The sequence below is a fragment of the Rhincodon typus genome, chromosome 7 (genome assembly GCF_021869965.1).
Source record: "Rhincodon typus isolate 14 chromosome 7, sRhiTyp1.1, whole genome shotgun sequence".
Lineage (NCBI taxonomy): Eukaryota > Metazoa > Chordata > Chondrichthyes > Orectolobiformes > Rhincodontidae > Rhincodon > Rhincodon typus.
The window spans coordinates 56,843,095-56,866,489 of NC_063338.1; the positions used below are offsets into that span (position 1 = coordinate 56,843,095).

The following is a 23,395-nucleotide window of genomic DNA, read 5'->3' on the forward strand; positions in this document are numbered from 1 at the left end:
TCAGAGGAGTTGGGGGAATATTAAATGAATATTTTGCATCAGTATTTACTGTGGAAAATGACATGGAGGTTAGGTAACTCAGGGGAATAAATGTTGATGTCTTAAAAACAGTCCACATTACTGAAGAGCAGGTGCTGGAGGTCTGAAAAAAACGTTGGATAAAATTTCGGGACCTGACCGAATGTCTCCGAGGATGTTGTGAGAAGTTATTGAAGAAATTGCAGGGCCCCTGACAGAGATATTTGTATCATCTACAGCCATGGGTGAACTGCCAGATGCCTGAAGGATGGCTAGTGCTGTGCCTTTATTTAGAAAAGACTATGAGGAGAAGTCTAGGAAATATAGACTAATGAATCTGACATCAGTTATAAGTTGTTGGAAGAGATTCTGAGAGAAAGGATTTACATTCATGTGGAGTGGCAAGGACAGATTAGGGAGAATCAGCATGGCTTTGTGAGTGGGAAATCATTTCTCATAAACTTGACCGAGTTTTTTGAGAACATAACTAAAAAGATTGGGTAGACATTGTTTACATGGATTTTAGTAAAGCCTCTGATAATGTTCCACATGGTAGACTTATTAGTGAAGTTAGATCACATATGATTCATGGAGAACTCGGTAATTTGGATACAAAATTGGCTTGACCATAGGACACCGAGGGTGGTGGTGGAGGGTTTTTTTTTGGATTGGAGGCCTGTGGCCAGTGGTGTTCGGCGGGGATCTGTGCTGGGTGCACTGTTGTTTGTAATTTATATAAAGATTGGGATGAGAATTTAGAAGGCATGGTTAATGAATTTTTGGATGACATCAAATTGATGAAGAAGGTTATCTAAGTTTACAATTAGATCTTGATCAATTGGGCCAATGGGCTGAGGTGTGGCAGATGGAGTTTAATTTGGATAGATGCGAGGTATTGCATTTCGGTAAAACAAACAAGGGTACGACTTATACAGTTAATGGTAGGGCCCTGGGGATTGTTATCGAACTGAGAGACATAGGGGCTCAGGTACATATTTCTTTGAAAGTTGCATAACAGGTAGGCAGGATGGTTACGAAAATGTTTAGCATGCGTGCCTTTGTTACTCAGACCATTGAGTAGAGAAGTTGGGATGTTGCATTTTGCAGTCGTACAAGGCATTGGTGAGGCAATTTTTGCTCATCCTGCTATAGGAAGGATATTAGTAAATTGGAGAGGGTTCAGAAAAAATTTACCAGGATGTTGCCGGGACTGATGGGTTTGAGTTACATGGAGAGGCTGGATAGGCTTGGACTTTTATCACTGGAGCGTAGGAGGTTGAGGTGTGATCTTATAGAGGTTTACAAAATCATGGGGGGCATCGATAAGGTGAATAGTAAAGAGCTTTTCCCTAGGGGAGGGAAATCCAAACCAGAGGGCATATTTTTGAGGTGAGAGGAGAAAGAGTTAAAAGGGACCTGAGGGTCAACATTTTTACACAGAGGGTGGTTTGTTTGCAGAATGAACTGCCAGAGTAAGTGGTAGATTCAGGTACAGTTACAATATTTCAAATACATTTGGATAGGTTATGGAATAGGAAAGGTTTAGAGGGGTATGGGCCAAACATAGGCAGTGGGACTAGTTTAGTTTGGTAAACCTCGTCGGCATGGATTAATTGGACTGAATGGTCTGTTTCTGTGCTGTATGATGCTATGACTATGATTCTATGACTCTGTGCTCGTTTAGCTTCCCTTTAAATATTTCTGTACTTATTGCTTTAAGACTTTCTGTCATGGCAAGTTCCACATTCTCACCACTCTTTGGGTAAAGAAGCTTCTTCCAAGTTCCCTACTGGAGTTCTTGATGATTAGTTATGCTCGTCCTCACAAGATGAAACATTTACTCTGTATCAACTATATCAAATTCTATTATAATTTTAAAGACTTACGAGGTCACGACCCCAATCTTCTTTTTTCAAAAGCAACTCAGCCTTTCAATCTTTTTCTGACATCTACCGATGTGCATTTCTGGTACCATTCTTGCAAATCTCCTCTGCACCCTCTCCTTTTTACATCCTTTTTATAATATGGCAATTGTGGAGTAGAGGCTTCATTATACTCTTACTCTAAGAATAGCTACTAAGCAAGAGCAAAAGGAGCTATGCCATAATGACACTGGATCACATGTAACTGCAGCTAGAATCTATAATACTCCAGAGAAATACCGTCTCTTATCGTGGCTTATAAATAGTATGTTTAATAGCGTCTTTTACTGTTCATTCACAAGATTGCAGACTTCAATGTATTACAGTGAGCAGAACTGCACACATTATACTAAGTATCACTGCATTTGGTTTTTGCATATCTTCTCGGCTTTTCAAGTCTATTCCTCTGGAAATAAACCTAATGCTTGATTTGCTACAACAGCCACCCAAAAATGCAGGGTATCAACCTTAAGATGGCCGAGAGTCTGAGGAAGTACTTGGATCAACCTTTCTATAGCTGATACAAAGCACTCAGCAAAACAAGATTATTGAAATAATATTCCATCAATTTATCAGTAGAGTGTGTCAATATATTAACCCATCTTATCACTACACTATCCTGTTTTCAGTTCACAATAGGATCATGAACTGAATAGTAGCCTTGTGTAACATGGTCACAGCAGGAGTGAATGAGTTAAATATTTCAGACTTTATATTTGTCATTATTAAGATAAAGTATACTAGTCCTCGTGAGCCAAAAAACTTCAAGAAGACATATTTAACAATAAGCACAACACATTGTGGAGCTGGAGGAACACAGCAGGCCAGGCAGCATCAGAGGAGCAAGAAAGTCAATGTTTCAGGTCTGAAGAAGGGTCCCGATCCGAAACATCAGCTTTTCTGCTCCTCTGATGCTACCTGGCCTGCTGTGTTCCTCCAGCTCCACACTGTGTTTCTCTGACTCCAGTATTTGCAGTTCTTGCTATCTCCTTTAACAATAAGCACACCTAGATTAGGTGCAGTACAGCAAAGTCTTCTTTGTAATAAGCTAAAAGGTGTACTGTTTTACACAGACAGAAGTACTGCATCATATAACATGTTGTGATGATGCTGTCCTATCACTTCAAAGCCTATCTCTTCATAAATCACAAGTTATAAGTCATCTGAAATGAAACAAATCCAAAGTTCAATTATTTGCTTGCTATTTCCTTTTTTATGGAGAAACAAAACTGCTTTAAAAGTAGGAATCTGAAACATAAACAGAGATGCCAAAACCACTCAACAAATTTGGCAACATAGGTAGCCAAAACTGTTGACTTCATGTTTTCATTGTGAATGTTCTATTAGATGAAATGCAAGCACCTAAAACATTAACTGATATGTCTTCTCCATTGATACTGTTTGAATAAAATCACCACATATGAAACTTTTTAAATTTTATGACAATCATTATAAACCTTTGATTACATTACTCATGCTAAAAATGCTCTGGGCACAGACATGGCTGAGATGATGGAATGATTGTTACTTATATCACTTATTTATAACTGTACAGCACAGTATAGGCCCTTCGGCCCATAATGTTGTGCCGAACTTTTACCCTAAGCCTAAGGTCTATCTAACCTCCACCCCTATCTTATACTATCATCCATATGCCTGTCTAATAGCTGCTTAAATGCCCCTAATGAGGCTGACTCCACTACCCTCTCCGGCAATGCATTCCATGCCCCTACCACTCTCTGAGTAAAGAACCTACCTCTGATGTCTCCCCTATATCTACCTCCACTCACTTTAAAACTATGCCCCCATGTAATAGCTACCTCCACCCTTGGAAAAAGTCTCTGGATGTCCACTCTATTTATACCTCTGATCATTTTGTACACCCTATCAAGTCACCTCTCATCCTTCGCCGTTCTAAATGGAAAAGCCATAGCTTTCTCAACGTTTCCTCGTAAGACCTTCCCTCCATTCCAGGCAACATCCTGGTAAATCTCCTCTGCACCTTTTCCAACGCTACCACATCTTTCCTGCAATGAGGTGACCAGAACTGGACACAATACTCCAGATGTGCCTGAACCAGGGTTTTGCATAGCTGGAGCGTAACTTCACAGATCTTGAACTCAATCCCTCTATTAATGAAAGCTAACACACCATATGCCTTCTTAACAACTCTATCCACCTGGGTGGTAGCTTTCAGGGAACTGTGGACATAAACCCCGAGATCCCTCTGCTCCTCCACACTGCCAAGAATCTTTCCATTAACCCTGTATTCTGCTTTCAAGTTTGTCCTTCCAAAATGAATCACCTCACACTTTTCAGGGTTAAACTCCATCTGCCACTTCTCAGCCCAGCTCTGCATACTATCAATGTCCCATTGTAACCTAGAACAGCCCTCTGCACTATCCACAACTCGACCCACCTTCGTATCGTCCATGAACTTACTAATACACCTTCCACTCCTTCATCCAAATCATTTACAAAAATCACAAATAGAAGAGGACCCAGAACAGATCCTTGTGGTACACCACTAGTAACTGAGCACCATGTTGAATATTTTCTGTCCACTACCACCCTTTGTCTTCTAAGGGTCAGCCAATTCTGAATCCAATCTGCCACATTTCCCCCTATCCCATGCCTCCTTACTTTCTGCATGAGCCTACCATGGGGAACCTTATCAAACGCCTTACTTAAAATCCATGTATACCACATCCACTGCTCTACCTTCATCCACATGTTTGGTCACCTCTTCAAAGAATTCAATAAGGTTTGTGAGGCATGATCTACCCCTCACAAATCCATGCTGACTATCACAAATCAAACTGTGCCTATCCATGTGATTATAAATCCTATGTCTCAGAGCCCTTTCCAATAATTTGCCCATAAATTGTTACAAGAAGAAGAAACATGATAATTGTAGGCATTTTCTAATCAACCTGTTGAGAGATGATATTATACATCTCTGAAGCAGGTGGAACTTGAACCCAGGCCACCTGGTTCAGAGGTATGATTATTACTATTGCACTACAACAGCCCTAATAACTTATAAATACATACCCCTTATTATGTTCCTATGATTTCCAAACGTGCACAATTAAACATTTTTTTCCTGTCATTGTTTTCATATAAGTAGATGTGCACATTAGTCCCACAAGGAGCATTGCCATAAATGAAAGAAAAAATGCCACATGTAGACTAGTTTTTGATGTTGGTCGAAAAAAATGTAATGCTCATCACATCAGGAGTGAATTCCTGAATCTGTGGCCAAAATCTTGTAACGCTTTGGGCATATCTTTGAACAAGTGGATGGCATCTCAGTTTAACTTCTCACTCAATAACAAAAGCACCTTTGACAGTGCAGCATTTTCTTTGCACTGCTCTGAAGCAGCAGTGTCAATTGTGTTCAAGTCCTGTTGTATGGCTGTACTCAAGAATATTTGAACTGGCCAGAACAAATATATAAAAGCAAATGACAATAAACAGGTTCATCATAATAAATCAGGTCATCAGACTGGAAATGAAGGAAATTGTTCTGAATAGGGCTAGGTCATCAGGTCATTAGAATTAAGTGCATATACAACAGTCATGGACAAACAAAACATTGCTTGCAGACTCACTTATTCCATATTGCTATATCTGTTCCTGTTGTAAATCAATATAGTTTTGAATGAGATCATTATTGATTTCTTCTCATCATAATCATAAAACAGTTCACGGTTCAGCTGTTAACAGAAGATTTGTAGTTATGTTCACATCCTTAGTGTATCCCAAGCCACTTTCCATCAATTTAAGTACTTGTTTATTAGTATATAGAATAAGATCTTTTGCTCTCACTGGTGGTGAGTTTGGAGATTGGAAGAGCAATGAATTCTTTGGAGGGCTGGTGTAATACATTCTGCTGCCTTCCTGCTTACCCATGTATTACATTTTGGAAGAGATGGACGATGGTCAACTTTCCCATTCCACCATTGACTGAGGCCTTTAAGTATCCAATTAATGACCACTTAAGGGCCTCATTCCATTGGTTCTGGGAGTAACCCAGTTGCAGGTAGGCCTGTCACCATGCAGCATGTACAACAGCTACCCAAGCTACTAATGTCTCGGCTGGGTTGGGTTTGGGGATGTGACAAGCCCTCAATCAAAAGCAATCAGTTCTTGATTGAGGGATTCAATGACAGAAAGCATGAACCTGCTAAAAACCATCCCATATCCTTGTTTCCAAATACATGGCCCCACTCCTAACAACTCCTGCCTGAGAAACCTCTGCTTACTTGTGGCCTGGGTTGCTTCACAACCTTTTGTTACCTGAAAGGAGTACTCAAACCTTTCACCAGGTATTCTCCCCTTGTGTGACAGGATAGGCGACAACACCTCCTCCACGATAATCTTCAACACTGGTGTCCCACAAGGATGCATACTCAGCCCTGTACTGTACTGATTATATACTCATGATTATGTGGTCAAATTCCGCCACAACCCCTGTCAAAATTTGCTGATGACACCACCATTGTAGGTCGGATCTCAAATAATAGTGGGACAGAGTGTGGGAAAGACATTGAGTGTTTAGCAGCATGGTGTAAAGACACCAATTTCTCCCTCTATGTCAGCAAAATGAAGGAGCTATTCATTGACTTCAGGAAACAGAGTAGAGGGCACACCCCTGTCTGTATCAATGGTGCTGAGGTGGAAATGGCCGAGAGAATCAAATTCCTGGGAGTGATGATCACCAACAATCTCTCCTGGTCCACCAACATTAATGCAATGGTCAAGAAAGCACAACAACGCCTCTACTTCCTCAGGAGGCTAAGGAATTTAGTATGGCCACAAAGACTCTTACTAATTCTGATTGATGCACCATAGCAAGCATCCTATCTGGATGCATCACAGCATGATATGACAACTAGGTGCAGGGCTGGATGAACACAGCAGGCCAAGCAGCATCATAGGAGCAGAGAGGCTGACGTTTCGGGCCTAGACCCTTCATCAGAAAAGGGGGAGGGGAAGGGGGTTAACTGCTCTTTTCAAGACCACAAGAAACTGCAGAGAGTCATGAACACAGCCCAATCCATCACGCAAACCAGCCTCCCATCCATTGACTCCATCTATACTTCCTGCTGCCTCAGAAAAGCACCAACTGAGGTGTGAGACCCCTCCCATCTCAATTATATTCTCTTCCATCCTCAGCCATCCAGCAGAAGACATAAAAGTTTGAATACATATACAAACAGATTCAAGAACAGCTTCTTCCCACTTTTATCAGATTTTTGAATGGACCTCTCAAATGTTAATGTTGATCTCTCTCTCTGCATCTTTTTTTGCATTTGTAATAATGTATTCTGCAATCTGTTCTGCTACCCTGATGCACTTTATATGGTACAATATGCATGTAGAGCATGTAAGATAGTACTTTTCCCTATATCTTGGTACATGTGACAACAATAAATCAAATCAAATCAAATCAGACAAAGGACAGGGAGTTGACGCAGACTTTAATTGAACAAACCCTTTTTAAAATTAACTCTTTGGTTACCATAACTTAATATTAAACATACATTTGTAGTAACAGCTACATCTTACTTCATCTAACTTAATTTCAACTTTAACTCAATTCATTCAACTTCACTTTACCTTACTTTAACTTAATTCACATTTAACCCCAACTCTCACTTTAACTCAATAAGTTTGATTTGAAACAAATAACACCCTGATTTGAGTGCACTGGCCAACTTTTGCTTTTGTTGTTGATCTTGCCTCATCGTTCCTTGTCTTCTCTGAAGATAACTTCAGGCTATTTTTAAATATTGGTCTTGATGGCTCACTTCTGTAAAATCCTTTGTTCCAGTAACTTTTATCCCAAAGTATGCTCATTCTTCCAGAAACGTCTCTGGCACTCAGCCATTCAATTGACCAAACCTGATCGCACTATTCAATCTCAGTCAATGGAGTTTACTAGTAAACAACTCCCAAGTGGTTATACCAAGTCATAAGCAGCCACATACCATATTCCATATGAGGTAATATGGTGTCAGTATGTCCAGCAGGCCACTATGACACGTCCCTTAGTTGGTCAACACAGGAAACTGCAGGTCACAGCTGACAGGACAGGTCACAACATATGTGTGACAACAAGGTGCAGGGCTGGATGAACACAGCAGGCCAAGCAGCATCATAGGAGCAGAAAGGCTGACGTTTCGGGCCTAGACCCTTCATCAGAAAATGGGGAGGGGAAGGGGGTTCCGAAATAAATAGGGAGAGAGTGGGAGGCGGATAGAAGAGGGATAGAGGAGAGGATAGGTGGAGAGGAAACAAACAGGTCGAAGAGGCGGGGACTCGGTCACAACATATCCTGGCTGCAGCTTTACCTGAGGTCAGATTTTAAACTAACTTGATCAAAGTTCCCAGCATGCTTGATTGTATTCTTAACTAGTCTTTTGTAGCCATTTCTCCTCCTGGCCACCTGACCACACCTGGGACTTTGATGGGCATCCTTCTGGTAGCAGTCACAGCCCCCTCAGTGGCACTGCTCAGTGCAAGAGCAGGTGCACTTTCCACTGCCTGATTTAAATGTGATTTAATTGACCTTCTGAAAGGAGGCTGTGAAGTTTGCTGCTGGCAGGTAAGACCCATAACACCACAACAAGATCCTGCCCACAGTAACTATGATGTAGGAAACAAAACCAACCAACTGAGCTTTCAAGAACAGTAATGCAATAATGATCAGATGAACTATTTTTAATTTATTGTGTTAACGTAGAGTGATAGTATCATAAAATGATCACAGCACAGAAGGAGACCATTCAGCACATTGCGCCTGATAGAAATCTGGCACAGACACAATTTGACTAGTGCCACTCTCCAACCATCTGTACATATCCCTGTACATTATTCTTTTTTCGGAAAAGTGCAATTTTCTTTTGAATTTTTCAGTCAAGCCTGCTTCCAACATCATCTCAGATAATGCATCTTTTCTCTATGGAAAACAACTTTTCCAATTTATCCACATGGCTGACATTTTGATCTCTAGAATCATTATTGTGCAACTTTACTGTACCCTTTCTTAATACATCCTTCTCAAGTGTGGTGCCCAGAACTGGATGCTCTACTCCAGTTATGGCTGATGCAATGTTTTATGCAAGCATAACAAACTTCCTTGCTTTTATACTTCATATCCCTGCTGATAAAAGCTTGGATGTTTTATTAAACATGCTCTCAAGTTGTCTTGTCAGCTTCAATGTTTTGTATGCATACAAAGCAGGCGTCTCTGTTCTTAGCCCTTTCAGAAATGAATCTTTACTTTATATTGTCTCCTTGCATTCTTTATTTCAAATATTATCTCAATTTTTAAAATTAAGTTTCATCTGCCACTTGTCCATCGATTCTATTAACTCGAGTTTGTCCTCTTGACGTTCCATATTTTCCTCCTTACAGTTCAGTATATTTCCAAGTTTTATATTGTCTTGACATTTTAACACTGTACTGTACACTTAGATCTCGATCATTTGGCAAGAAGAGGGTCTTAACACTGACAAAAAGTGTAATTTTTGCAACAACTTGCCAGTACTTATGAGTCTAAGGAAGATTGAACAGTTCTTTTCAGGCCTTTTTCAATTTCCACTTGCACTTCCTGAGCACATTGGATTCAGTTCATCCAGTCCTAGTCCCTTATTAACTTTAAATATCGACAGCTTACCCAATGCTGCCTCCTAATTAATTTTTATTGAGTGATAAATGGCAACTGTGGGATAACTTCCCTAACAGTTTTCAAAATGGTGGCATTAGATTTTGTGTATCCCCTGAGGGGTTAGCTGGATCGTTGGTTTAATATCTCACCTCTATACCGCAGTACTTGGAGCCACAAGTATCTGACTCATTGGGAAGTGTTATTTCATGCCATAACATTTCTATCAGCCTCTTCAATGGCCTGATCATGTAATCTAGCACGGGGGCTCTGGCACGAAGGTATTGTCTCTACCTCTGAGCCAGAAGATCTGTTCTTATTGATTGATTGATTTATTGTCACATGTACTGAAATACAGTGAAAGGCTTTGTTTACGAGTGTTACAGGCAGATCACAGCAAGCAAAGGATGTACAGATCAAAAGAATTAGAGGCACACAGGTTACATTGCAGGTTAGATTATTGGAGGCTACAGTCCATTCAACAGTCTGATAACGGCCAGAAAGAAGCTGTTCCTGAACCTGCTTGTGCGTGTGTTCAGGCTTCTGTGTCTTCTCCTTGACAGAAAAGGTTGTAGGAGGTCATTACCAGGTGCGATGGGTCTTTGATGATGTTGACGGCAGTGAGCTGTGTAAATAGAGTCCATGGATGGAAGGTTGGCTTCCGTGATGGTCTGGGCTGTGCACACCACCTCCTGTAGTTTCTTACTGTCCTGGGCACAGCACTTGCCATACCAGGCCATTACGCACCCGGACAGTATGCTTTCAATGGTGCATCTGTAGAAGTTGGTGAGGGACCTTATGGACGTGCCAAATTTCCTGAGCTACCTGAGGAAGAAGAGGTGTTTTTGTGCTTCTTGACTGTCACATTTACATGGGAGGTCCAGGACAGGTCATCTCTTAGCGTCACTCCGAGGAACTTGATGCTCTTCACTCTCCCAACCTCAGTTCCGTTAATGTAGATGGGGGCATGTTCTCCTTCTTTCTTTCTGAAGACGATGATCAGTTTGTTAGTTTTGCCGATGTTGAGAGATAGATTGTTTTCATTGCACCATGTCACCAAGCCCTCTATCTCCCTTCTGTACTTTGACTCGTCGTTGTTAGATATCTGTCCCACTACAGGGATCTACAAGTCAGCAAACTTGTAGATGGCATTCGTTTGGAATTTAGCAACACAGTTGTGGGTGTATAGGGGGTACAGTAGGGGGCTGAGGACGCATCCTTGGGGGGGCTCCAGTGTTGAGTGTTATTGTGGAGGAGGTGCAGTTACCTTTCCTCACTGATTGTGGCCTATGGGTCAGAAAACTGAGGATCCAATTGCAGAGGGCGGAGCTGAGACCAAGGTCACACAGTTTTGGGATGAGTCTGGAAGGGATAATGGTGTTGAAGGCAGTGCTGCAGTCAATGTGCAGAAGTCTGATGTAGGTGTCTTTGATGTCCAGTTGTTCCAGGGATGAGTGCCGGGCTGGGGATATGGCATACTCTGTGGACCTGTTATGTCAGTAGGCAAATTGTAGGGGATTGTAGCAGGTTGGGAGACTGGAGTTGATTTGGGCCATGACCAGCCTCTCGAAGCACTTCACGATTACTGAAGTCAGAGCTATTGGGCAGCAGTCATTAAGGCACACTGCATATGTTTTCTTGGGTACAGGGATGAAAGCGGTCTTCTTGAAGCAGGTGGGGCCTTTGGCTTGTAGGACGGAGAGATTGAAGATGTCGATGAATACCACCACCAGTTGGTCCGCACAGGATCTGAGTGCTCGGCCGGGGACACCGTCCGGGCCCATCACTTTCCTTAGGTTGACTCTCAGGAAGACTGATCTGACTTCTGAAGCTGTGACCGAGGGAACAGTTGTGTCAAGGGCTGTCGGGGCAGGTGTCGCCACGCCGGTGGTATTCTACTCAAACTGAGCATGTCTCACCCATCACAGACTGTGTGTCAAAACATGTCTACGCAGGTTGATTAAAATATCTGTAGTCTATCATGCAATTAAGGGTCTCAGTTCAATTCCTGAGTGAGCTGGGTTCAAGTAAAGTACCACAATTACTTTTAATGTTTCTATTCTAGGAAACATTCTATCCTATTCTGGTTCATGGAAAATGAACTAGCACTCCTTCTTCTAATTTCTAACATTCCTGCATAGAAACTGCATTAGGAGCTAATTGCTTCATCTGACTCTGTTACAGAGACCAACAGTGATCACTGAAGCACAAAGAAAGACATCACAGAAATGTGCTCCTGCCTGTAACATTTCATAAAGTAAAATATTATTGTCCATTGTATAAGTTCAGTAATTGGCAAAATTAAAGGGACACTTACGTGAGTCTTTGGCTGGTGACATGTGATTTAACCTGTCTGGAGACAGTAAGCATTTCTCCTCATCCACAAATTCAAAGTTTATGATGAACATTATGACCACACCTTCTTCATTTTTCACTGGAATTATGTGAGTGTTGCACAAAAATGTTGATCCTAAATAATAGAAAAGAAAAAGACGTTTAATTTCTCCAAGAAAGACTGAATAAAATACATCGTTGAGAATGGCTTTGTGAATGTTAATTTAATTTTGTCTAAATAAAAAAAAAATCCTCATTAGGCAAATGATGATGGATTGTTGTAGTAATGCTGTTTGAACACTAAAAGATGTGTATGAAAGTAATTTAGGAATAATTAAAAACTGCTTTTGCTAGAATTATGAATTTCAACAGATTTTCTTACGGTTTCAGAGAATTACAGAGAATTCTTCTTGTTAACGTCCACTTCTGAAATGAATGGTGAGAATCGTTTTGATTACATGTCTGACTGATGAGTCATAGACTTAGCTATCTTCATGCTCATTGTGTATTTTAAAGATATGCCTGCAGGACACACTTATCTGATCTACACTGTCAAATTGTAATAGAGTTTTTATAAAGTACAGCAATCTTTTGATTCGGGGTTCAGCATTTTTATTCAAATCTCAGTGGTTTACAAGTTCTTTGTGGAGTTGAGTCCTTTTCAAGGCAGCATGCAATATAATCTTTGTTTTATGATTTAAGAAGAAGATTTAGAATTTGTACTGCACATATGGTTTAGCTAATAGTTAGTTGCAAGATGTTGTGATGTGTCACAATGGCACGAATCACAGTATTTCCATTTTGTACCATGTTTCCTCATAAAAGGTGAGAAATTTTATTTTATCTGCATGGATGTTCAATTCATAGTGACATTCAAAATATTGTTATTATATCTAGTTTCTTCATAGTTGTCCATTATTTCAACTTTATTAATAATTTTGTTAGTCCAACTGCATGTATACTTATCAAATTAATTGAGTTACATCAGCTGAGAATGCGAGCACATTCAATAGGAAATTATGAACACATAGTTATTGAACTGAAGTAGACCATTCAGCTTCTTGAGCCTGCTCCACCATTCAAATGATCATAGCTGATCTGTTTGTGTTTCTAATTTCACTTTCCTATCTACTCCTAATAAATATTGATTTCCTTTGCTAACAAGAATCTATCTCTGCTTTAAAAATATTCAATTATCTCAAAGTCTACTGCCTTCTGAGGCAGAGAATTCCAAAGCTGTCTAACCCTCAGAGAAAACAATTCCGCTCATATCTGCCCTAAAATGGTGACGTCAAATTTGTTAATGCTTTTAAAGAAGCAAGCAGTACTACTTATTTCAGTATAATTATACTATTTCCACTAAAAGGGACAGAATCTTTAAGCTTATAACCAAAGTCGCGCACCAACTGCGGTAGGATCACTCAATGCATTGGAAGCATGGACTTCTACAAATTATTTGCAAGTTAAGTTCGATATGAAATACAGTTGTGAAGTTACAAGGATAATTGCCTTTTCTAAACATGTTAACTTTGTAATTGTGTATCATACAGTTGCTGCAACAAGTTTATCATTAATGTATTTATTAAAAAGGGTATTTCAATTCCACCAACATGCAATTGGATAAAATCAGTTATGGAATAGAATAGAATCCCTATATTGTGGATGAGTGCAGTTGGCCTGTTGAGTGCACATCGACCCTCTGAAGAGCATCCCACCCAGACCCACCCTGTCTCTGTAACTCTGCATTTCCCACGGCTAATCCCCTTGCCTGAACATCCCTGGACACTATGGACAATTTAGCATGGCCAATCAACCTAGCTTGCACATTTTTAGACTGTGGGAGGAAACTGGAGCACCCAGGGGAAACCCGCGTTATAACTGCAGTTCACATCACGTAGGAGCACCTGCAAGAAGGCAGTCTTTTTCAAGGCAACTAGGGATGGACAATAAATCTAGGCCTGACCAGCAATGCCCACATCTGGAGAATGAATTTTAAAAATGGAATTTCAGTTCAACTTATGCAAATTACTCATAAACACCTATCATTGGTGTATGACTAGTCATTTCTATTTGGCAATGAAATACTGGCTGAAACAGAATAAAATTGACCTGTGTGGATATTTCATAGGCCAAAGTCTTATCGTTTTTGTATCATTGCATTGAAATTGGAATTTAAGTTGAGAGCTGTGCATCAGGAAAGTTCAGAAGTCTTGACAAACATACATACTCTGAAATTGCTCATTGTTTAAACTTCTACTGGGTTGATTTCCACTGAACCTTCCATGGTACTGAGCCGGCTTATGTCAAAGATGTGAGATTCCCTGGCATAGTTTACCCTGGAAATGCTAGGCTGATTAACAACACATCCAACAAAGAGATCGTCCAGTGTAACTGAAGCAGCAAAACTCTGATGGATACTATAGCTTTAAGAGGTGTATTGTGTCCTGGTTTTGTCCTTCAGGATTGTCATTTCAGCTAAGGGGAACAGCTGCTTCTTGTCCATACCCCTCCTAATCTTAAGTACCTCAATCAGGACCCCCTCAGCCTTCTCTGCTCTAAAGAAAACAATCCCAACTTGTCCAGGCTCTCTTCATAGCTAGAATGTTCCAACCCAGGCAACATCCTTGTGAATCTCCTCTGTATTCCCTCCAGTGCAATCTCACCCTTCCTATAGTGAGGAGACCAGGACTACACATAGTATTCCAGCTGTGGCCTAAACAAACCTTTGCACACCTGGGCTTTTTTTTACAGTGAATACTTGTAATATTCTGGTTAAACCAGAACAACAGTATTGGATCCAGGTCTGGTCACTACATTTTTAGGAAAGATATGAGTGTCTGTGAGAGAATTTAACAGATCTTTACCAACTTAGTTCCAGAGTGAGAAAATTTTACATGTATGGATCTTTTTATTGGCTAATGAGCCTGGCCAAGTGACTGACCTTTCGGTGGGACAGCATTTTGGTAACAGTGACTTAAGTTTTAAGAAAGCTCAGAACAAGGATAAGTCAGGACCTTGCGGGAAGGGGGAGGGCAAATTATGTCAGTATTAGGCAGGAGCTAGGGCGTGTTAATTGGGAGGAGCTGTTATCAGGCAAGTCCATGATTGACATGTGGAAATTGTTTAAAGACCTGCTGGGGAGAGTTCAAGACATGTTCCAATATGGAGGAAGGACAAGGATGGCAAGGTAAGGGACCCTTGAATAATGAGGGAGGTTGTGAATTTAATCAAAAGGTAAAAAAGAAGCATATATAAGGTTTACGAAGCTGAAATCAGACAGGGCATGTGAGGAATATAAAGAAAGCAGGAAAGTACTCAAGCAGGGAATTAGGAGGGCAAGGTAGGGCCTTGAAATGATCTTAGCAAATAGAGTTAAAGAGAATCCCAAGGCATTGTACACATACATTAAAAGCAAGAGGATAACTATGGAGAAGGTTAGACCACTCAAAGATAAAGGAGGGAACTTGTGCTTGGAGATAACACAGTGTGGAGCTACAGGAACACATTAGGGTCAGGCAGCATCAGAGGAGCAGGAAAGGTGACATTTCGGGTCAGGACCCTTCATCAGGACTGTTGAAGGGTCCCGATCCGAAACATCGACACTTCTGCTCCTCTGATGCTGCCCGGCCTGCTGTGTTCCTCCAGCTCCATACTGTGTTGACTCCGACTCCAGCATCTGCAGTTCTTGCTATCTCTGACTAACTTGTGTTCGGAGGCAGACAATGTGGGTGAGATCTCAAATGAGTACTTTTCCTGGGTGAATACTGATGCAAATGATACGGAGGATAGTGAGATATATGTGAAGCATGCTAATAAGCTAGGGCATTTTGAGATCAAGAAAGAAGTGGTGTTGAATTGCTTGAAGAGCATCAAGGTGGATATGATATCTCACCAGGGCCCAATAGCATCTACCCAAGGTTATTGAGAGAGGCAAGAGAGGAGATTGCTGGGGCCTTGACCAAGATCTTTGTATCCTCGCTAGCCACTGGAGAGGTCCCGGAGGACTGGAGAGTAGCTAATGTTGTTCCTCTGTTCAAGGAGGGAAATAGGGATAGTCCAGGAAACTACAGACCAGTGAATTTCAAATTGGTGTTTGGGAAGCTGTTGGAAAGAAGTCTTAGGGATAGGATTCACACACTTTTGCAAAAGTATGGCCTAATGAGGGACAGTCAGCATGGTTTATGCAAGGCAGGTCATGTCATACTATTTTGATTGAATTTTTCGAGGAGGTGATGAAAGTGATTGATGAGGGTAGAGCAGTGGATGTTGTTTAATGGATATTAATAAGGCTTTTGACAAGGTTCCTCATGGATGTCTCATCCAGAAGATTAAGGTGCATGGGATCCGCAGTGATTTGACCACATGGATTCAGAGGATGAAAAAGAGGTTAACCAGGATGCTGCATGATTTAGAGGGTAGGATTTATGAGAGTCCAGAAAAACTCCGGTTATTTTCTCTTGAGTGGCGCAGGCTGAGGGGAGACTTGATAGAAATATACAAAATTATGAGATGCATAGATTGGGAAAAAGATTCAGACCATCAACCCTGAGTTGAAATGTCTAATACTAGGGGGCATGCATGTAAGGTTAGAGGGGGAAGTTCAAAGGAGACATGAGAGACAAGTTTTTTTTTACACAGAGACTGGTAGGAGTCTGGAACTGCCAGGGGTTGTGGTGGAAGTAGATACAATAGAGGCATTTCAGGGACTTTTAGGTAAGCACATCAATATGCAAGGAATGGAGGGATATGGACCAATGGCAGGTAGAAGGGATTAGTTTCATTTGGCATCACATTTGGCATAACATTGTGGACCAAAGGCCCCTTTCCTGTGCTGTACAGTTCTATGTTCTATGGCTGGTTTGGAGTTAGAGTAAAGGAGTTCGAAGGAGATTTATCAGATCAGATCAAAGTTATGATAAATTATGATAAGGTAGGCACAGTCAGTTTTCTCTTTAGCTGAAGGATTAGGAGACACAGATTTAAAGTTTTGGTCAAAACATCTGGGGTGATGTGAGGAAGAAGTTTATTATGGAACAATGACGTGAAACTTGCTGTCTACCCAAGGTGGTGGAAGTGGAGGCAATCATTATTATCAAAAGGAAATATACTGTTGCCATACTGTCAACATACTGCTAACTGACTGCTCAACTTGACAGAAACCCCCAGGCTGTCTGAGACTAACATCTCTTCAAGCTTGCCTGTATCTCTCAAAACAAAGGGTGTATTCTAACTATACCAGATGTTGCAAGCAGCTAGAGAATAGAATCTGACCTGCCACAAGAGTAACTAATGATGCAATCGGGGAGACAGCATGCTCCAAGACTCCCGGATGCTAAAACAGCCTCATTAACCAAATGCATTGCACCACACTTTCCTCTCTCTTGCAGGATTGGCCAAGAGTCTTCTTAGGGAGAGATAGGGCTGCATCATAGAATCACAGAATCCCTACAGTGTGGAAGCAGGCAATTCACCCCTTTGAGTCCACACCGACCCTTTGAAGGGCATCCCATCCAGACCCAGAACCCTACCTTATCCTCGTAACCCTGCATTTTCCGTGGCTAATCCACCTAATTTGCACATCCCTAGATGCTAAGGGCAATTTAGCATGGCTAATCCACCTCTCCTGTACATTTTTGGACTGTGGGAGGCAACCCACGCAAAACAGAGGGAGAATGTGCAAACTCCACACAGTCAGTCACCAAAGGTTGGAAATGAACCCAGGTCACTGGTGCTGTGAGGCAGCAGTGTTAACCACTGAGCCACCGTGCTGCCTCTGCACCTCTCAAAGCAAGGGTATATTCTGATGAGACCAGATGTTGCAGGCAGATAGGGAATGGAACTTGACCTATCAATAATTCATTTTTCCATCTGCAGAAGATGTTGTTCGCCATCATTGGAGCAGCCATCACTGAGACCATGGTCAGTGAAAAAATTCAAAGTAGTGAACCAGATGGTGTCATCTTATCTAATCCCCTTTCTCATTTCCCCAAACCAACAGTCTTTTCTGATTTACAAGTTGCAATTGGTATGAGTATGTCACATCCTGCTTTTCACCCTTTTCCTTATAACAACATTATCCTGTGCTAGTCTCCATTTACCCTATTTACTTTCTTCTTTCCACTCCTATCCCACCTCATCACCAACATAAATAGCACCCTTTTCCAGCTATTTTCAGTTCTGATGACGGGGCACTGGACTCAAAACACATTAACTTTTTTTTTCTTCATACTGATGGTGCCAGTTTTGCCAGTACTCTCTGTTGTTGTTTCAAATTTCCATCATCCGCAGTTCTTTGTTTTTATTTTGATGGGATCCATGAGATCACTGCTGAACCAGTTGAAGTCCATATGCATCAAGACGTGGATAACGGACAAGTCGTTTTCATGTCATACAGTGCCAGTCAATGACCATTTGAAACAAAAGAGAATCTAACCATCACTCCTTGACTTTCAATGACAATCCATAGCTGAATACACTACTGTCTATATCCTGGGTGTCACCCTTGACCAGAAACTAAACTGGGCCAGTCATGTAATACTGTAGCTACAAGAACAGGTCAAAGACTGGGCATTCTGTAGTGAGTAACTCATTAGTGCATGTCAACCATGTACAACACACGTCAGGACTGTAATGTAATACTTTATATTTGCCTGGATAAGTGCAGCTCCAATGACACTCAAGATGCTTGACACTATTCCAGACAAAGCACCCCACTTGATTAGTACCTCATCCACAACCTTCAACATTCACTCCCTTTAGCACTGAGGCAAGTGACTGCAGTATGTATCATTTGTAAAGATGTGACTGACCAAGTTCCTTTGGCGTCATCACCAAATCCCATGACCTCCACCACCTAGAAGGACAATGGAAGCAGATGCATAGGAGTACCATCACCAACAAATTTCCCTCTAAGCCACACGTCATCCTGACTTGGGAACAGATTGCTGTTCCTTCATAGTTTCATGATTTTGAGTGGTGACAATTTTCCAACAGCACTGTTGGTATCTACACCACATAGACTGCAATGTTTCAAGGTAACGGCTTACTACCACTTTTACAAGGACAATTAGGGATGGACAATTAGGGATGGACAATAAGTGCTGACCCAGTCTGCTCACATCCCAAGAAAAAATAAAATATATTGCCGCCTGCAGATTTAAGATCTTATTCATGTGTCCATAGCGCTACAATTGGTTTCATATCAATCTTACTGAAATCAATAATGCCTGCTTTCTAAGGAAAGATGCTTAGCAATACATCCTCAGTAATAGTGCTAGTTTACTATGATTGCTTTTAATAACAGTTTCACTTTAGTGGAATAAAGCTACTTTCAACATAGTTATGCCAGTCTGGCTTTTCATGTTGATTCAAAAGCTTTGTTTAGTTCAAAGTTTTAGCTTGTACAGGTCAATTTTTCAAACTTTTTTAGTTATAATTGAACACCAAAAGTTTAGAAGATTATAATCCTGAATCATGTTTTGTTTGTTCAATATGTGGTGTTATACCCATGATATGTAGATAAAAACATGGCGAGAAATAAACAATTACTAAAACTGAATGTTTTCATCTTCAGTGGTTCATACATAGATATTCACTTTACTTGTTGTTACCTAATTAATAGCAGTGAAGTAAAAAAGATGCTTGAACTATAGGAAAGATAATTCTAAATGCTTACATCTGTCAGAAACACTTAAAACTTTATATTTCCTACTCATGATGTGTGCATTCCACACCAATAGCCAAAATTTGAGTTTTGCTCAAAAAAAAGAGCTGTTATGCCTTTGACAGCATAACCGTTTTTCTCTGCAACACTGCAATTCCACAGTACCATGTCAGCTTTAACATTCAACTTCTTAAATTCATAGCTTGTATATGTACTAGACTTCTGGACTGTGGAGATAGAAGGAAAGAGGAGTAATGAAAAGGAGAAAATACGAAAATAGGAAAGTCAGTATGTCAGAATGAAACTCTAGACAATGCAAATCAGAAATAAAAACAGACAATGCTTGAAGTACTCAGCAGATCTGGCAGCAATTCTGGAAAGAGACTGAGAGTTCATGGCCAACATTTTAAGGAGCAAATTACTGCAGATAGAAACATAGAAACATAGAAGATAGGAGCAGGGGGAGGCCATTCGACCCAAGAGCTGTATCTAGCTGCCTCTTCAATACGTTCAAAGTTTTTGGCATCAACTACTTCCTGTGGTAATAAATTCCATAAGCTCATCACTCTTTGGGTGAAAAAATGTCTCCTTATTTCCATCCTAAATGGTCGACCCCGAATCCTCAGACTGTGATCCCTGGATCTGGACACACCCACCATCTGGAACATTCTCCCTGCATCTACCCTGTCTAATCTTGTTAGAATTTTATAAGTCTCTATGAGATTTCCCCAACCCCGCCATTCATCTGAACTGCAGGTAAAATAATCCTAACCTAGTCAATCTCTCTTTATACGTCAGACCCACCATCCCCGGAATCCGCCTGGTAAACCTTCACTGCACTCCCTTGAGAGCAAGAGCATCCTTTCTCAGAAAAGGAGACCAAAACTGCACACAATATTCTAGGTGTGGCCTCACCAAAGCCCTGTATAACTGCAACAACACATCCCTGCTCCTGCATTCAAAACCTCTCGCAATAAAGGCCAACATACCATTTGCTTTCTTTACTGCCTGCTGCACCTGCCATGCTTATCTTCAGCGACTGTTGCTGGAAGCTGTACTGAAAACAACAAATGCTGGAGATTACAGCAGATCAGACAGCATCCATGGAGAGAGAACAAGCTAATGTTTCAAGTTTAGATGACTTCTTTCAGAGTTCATCAGGCTTTTCATCTGATGAAGAGTCATCTAGGTGTGATCTCCAGCATTTTTGTTTTCAGCTAACATTTTAACCTTGGTTTGCAGAACAGGGAGTGGGCACTAATTCAACTCTCTTGTTTTTGCTGGTTTCTCCACAATTATGGTTAAAATATAAAATGCTGGCAGCTTACACACATGACACACGTCATCACCTTTCACCAGTTGACAATGCAGTACAATGAGAAAATTTATGATCGCTCTTTATTGAATGTTCATGCTACTGCCCATAGATGTACTTGTCACTCTGTGGGACATGACTAAACTCACAGGCTCAGCTGGCTCTCCCATCGACTATCCTTTATCAGGGGTTTCATGTTGCCAGACTTGTTTTTCTTCTTTCCATAATACAAGGCTATATATAAATCAGAGTGTACACTCTACCTTCATTTTTGGAGCTTGAGTTTAAAACAAACATAACTGCTAGGAAGTATTTTCTCTCCTTTTTTTTATGGAACCTTTACCAAAATGGTCACTTCACTGACACTCACTTCTTTTGAATACTTAAGCTCAGGGTTATGAGAAATAGAATTAATTTTGGAAAAAAAAGCTACCTGTTTTTTAGTGGAACTACACATTATGTGCATTGGTGAAGAAGTGACATTTCATTTGATATTTGGTCTGATAATCTTATAAAATTGGTTGTAATTGCGCCGAATCCATCAAGCTTCAATTACTGATACCTATATTATGCAGCTAAGATAACAAGATTAGCATCATGTTCACATTTCTGAAGAAGGATCATGGGACCCAAAACATTAACTGTGCTTTCTCTCCACAAATGCTGCCAAACCCTACTGAATTTTTCCAGAAATTTCTGGTTTTGTTTACGATTTCCAGTATCCACAGCTGTTTGGGTTTTTTAAAATTTAAGATTAGCATCTTACTCTCTGTGATAAATCACATCAGTTCTGTGCCTAAGTGTATGTTTAGTTATATGTGATTTACTGATATGATGAATAATATGCTACTTTGTTAAATATTATGACTTCATTAATCTTATTTTCATCATTATTTCATTAAAAGTGCAATATCTAACTCAATAATCTATTCAATTTATATTAATGAGGTTGGTTCTTAAGAAATCTTAACTTAATGTATAACATGCTGATTGCAAATTATGTATAGCTTTGTAAAATATATGTGCAGTTTAAAATGTAACTAATTTGCATATTACACATATAGTTCCACACGTGGAGTTAAAAAAACAACACTCTCATGAAAAAAATTAAGTAATTCTAGGTGGCAGCTGATTAAAATGCATATTTTGTTCAGGCAACCAGAAATTATACAATTAGAATGGATTAATTTTCCTGTCAGTTATATTAGTTTACATCAAGATTTTACACGAGAAATGAAATAAGACTAGATAATTTACTCTATCAAATTGGTATTTAAACCAGTTGTCCAAATTCTGATTAAAACAAAATGCATTTCTTATTTACTGTCAATTCTATAATATGCTTTTCAATCAGTTGAACCTATTGTCTTCCATAATAATGCATTCTTCATAACTCATGTCATGACACCAACTGTGCAACACAAGTAGTACAGGCATTCTGTTAAGTAGGTTCAGCAGCAGGATTATTTCACTTGTAGCAAATTCTGTGATGTACAAAGAAAAGGTTGCATTTATTTCCTCTCCCACTTTGACAAGCTCTATTAGGAAATAATGGTGACAGGGGAATCAGACATGAATATTATTTTTCAAGGTCTTATTAACTGCAACTCTAATGGCACGGATAAGACTCCCCAAATGATGGGACAAAGCAGATATCATGTCAATATAGCATATCCCATACAACAGAATAACTAGATGTGTAAGGTCCCTTATTTTGAGTGATATATGGTTGATAATCAATATTTGCCCCATTTTTGTTTTGACTTTATAAAAATCTTTGAAACCTACATAAAGCCGCAAGTATTATTCACAGCGAATAAAATTCAATGCTCTGGGAACTGAGAATCACGAACACATTCACTTGGTGGGATGTTTAATTGCATTGTGCTGCAAGCAAACGTGTCAGGACTATATACCAACACTAGTTGCGATGGTAGATTACTGTTTTAATTTTTTATTAAAGTTCACTGTCATATCTTACAATAAAACACAGGTGTAACCTGCAGATAACATTAGTGCTTTAGAATTCTCTTTGCATTTGTGGCCAAGTACACATGAAAACAGGGGTTAAATAAAATGACATGGCTTAAAAATTGGTTCTGTGTTATGTGTGCAACGACAATGATTTCCAATCTCGTCAATCTTTTATGGATGCCCGTCAAATCTTATGACCAAATGAATTTCAAGACACAAACTGGTCATGTCCTGAATTTCTAGTGCAAATATCTTCCAACTGTGGTCATTTGGAGATGGTGGCAAGGGTCGTTCAGCATTGTATGAAAGTACTTTTGGGCTTCCTAAATACTTTTTTTCTCAGTTGTTTTGAAAAAAAGACATGGTCTCTGTGATGTACTTTCATTGTGCTTTAAAAATGGTAAAGCTTCCCCATTTCTTGCTTAAACATTTTGTGCCTGATATGCATTAATGTTGGCTAAATATGTTCAAATGTTAAATTATCAAGCATAAAG

The 23,395-nt window shown here is 40.2% G+C and overlaps 1 protein-coding gene across 1 annotated transcript in view; it reads right to left on the reverse strand.

Annotated features, from left to right (window-relative positions):
* Positions 1 to 23,395, reverse strand: part of LOC109915025 (potassium voltage-gated channel subfamily H member 7) — a 435,059-nt gene that overhangs the window by 225,004 nt on the left and 186,660 nt on the right. The window contains exon 3 of the mRNA XM_048599219.1: positions 11,929 to 12,085. Coding sequence (XP_048455176.1) covers positions 11,929 to 12,085 — 157 coding nt within the window. The remainder of the gene's footprint in view (positions 1 to 11,928; positions 12,086 to 23,395) is intronic.